This window comes from Penaeus monodon, chromosome 25 (assembly GCF_015228065.2).
Source record: "Penaeus monodon isolate SGIC_2016 chromosome 25, NSTDA_Pmon_1, whole genome shotgun sequence".
Lineage (NCBI taxonomy): Eukaryota > Metazoa > Arthropoda > Malacostraca > Decapoda > Penaeidae > Penaeus > Penaeus monodon.
The window spans coordinates 20,393,270-20,394,728 of NC_051410.1; the positions used below are offsets into that span (position 1 = coordinate 20,393,270).

A 1,459-nucleotide genomic window follows, 5' to 3' on the forward strand; every position below is an offset into this window, starting at 1 on the left:
AAAGGAAATAGGGATTAGCTAAATAAAGCAGAAACGCGAGAAACTGGACATTTCTGGGAGAAAAACAATGTATACTCAAGATGACACAGAAAAAAAGCAATGAGGTACGAGTAGTGGATTATCTCTCATATTACTTTCTAGTTTAATTACTATATAACATCTAGACTGAATAATTTTCCAATTGGAATTATGCTGACAAACTTTCTAATTCCCTTTTCATGGCAATGTGTTCCTGGTTATAGTTGTAACCGTACGGTAAGTATATTATTATCAGTGTTAATTTTTTTTGATGGTGTGAACTCTTTGTCAAAACCTCTTCTCTGTCTGTCATTATCCCCTGCTTACTGTCTTCTGGTTTCTCTCTCTCTCGTTTTCCCCTTATTCTTCCGTACGTTATCGTGCCTGCTACAGCGACGCCGTGGGTATCGTATACGTTGGCGCCTTTCGAAATTGCCTTCGAGGACGATGAAACCGGTTATTAGATCGTTTGCGGAATTTGCTGTAGATCTTGAATGACTTAAGGTCAGGAGATTTTCAGATTATATATTTAAAAAAATAATAATTATCACCATTTTTATTCTTATTTTTTTAAGAAGGTGTATGTCGACAGCTTCTGCAGATGTAATTTTGATACGTGCGTATATGGTAAGCTTTTACTTATACTTAAAATCAGCGACATGAAAAATCAATAAGCAGTAAAGACTAGAATTGTAGATTTAGGCAAAATCTTCACCAAATTATATATTTTCCGTTAAGAAAATTCATCGTGTCATTAACCATAAACAGAACTTCAAACTCATTGTTTGATACACGTTTAACTAGCCCTTTTGATAATACTTTGTGTTGTGTTTTTTTCAGGATCATCTCATAAACTGTTACTCTGTAATCGAGCAAATCTCAGTGTTATCAGAAATTTTGCTAATCTAATTATCAGAACCGCCATTGCATTCCTTTTTCAAATATTCAGCCTTCACTCATCGTACAACTGGTATTCATTTACACATTACAGTTCAACTGAGCTTATTCCACTCCGGGTTTTATCGTTAGGTTAAATATGTACTTATATAACAGGGAACTAAACGTTTTCCATGTCACTTCACTTTACGTTTCACCTTGCAGTAGTTTACAAATACCAAGGGATGAAAGTTTTTAGAATGAAAATATTCATATGAGGCTTGTGAATATACTTCATCGCTTGTTCTAATTCCATCTTGTAATCGTCGCCTTCACCTTGCAGATCACGTAGATGAAACACCTCACTGGGGATATGAAGGCACCACGGGTGAGTCAGCACGTCACAGACCTGTTACAGGAACTGGGCCCTCTACAGCGCAGTCTTCATGCACACCTAAACACAGCATACATCTTTCTGGCATTCATAACAACAAAAATATTATGTAAATTAATCCTTACCTGAACCTATTGCGGAGAGCGGTTCGGTTTATAATTCGTCCAGTAT

General features: G+C 36.1%; 1 protein-coding gene across 1 annotated transcript in view; it reads left to right on the forward strand.

Moving 5' to 3' along the window:
• Positions 1 to 1,459, forward strand: part of LOC119589344 (carbonic anhydrase 1-like) — a 35,215-nt gene that overhangs the window by 30,479 nt on the left and 3,277 nt on the right. The window contains exon 5 of the mRNA XM_037937964.1: positions 1,238 to 1,282. Coding sequence (XP_037793892.1) covers positions 1,238 to 1,282 — 45 coding nt within the window. The remainder of the gene's footprint in view (positions 1 to 1,237; positions 1,283 to 1,459) is intronic.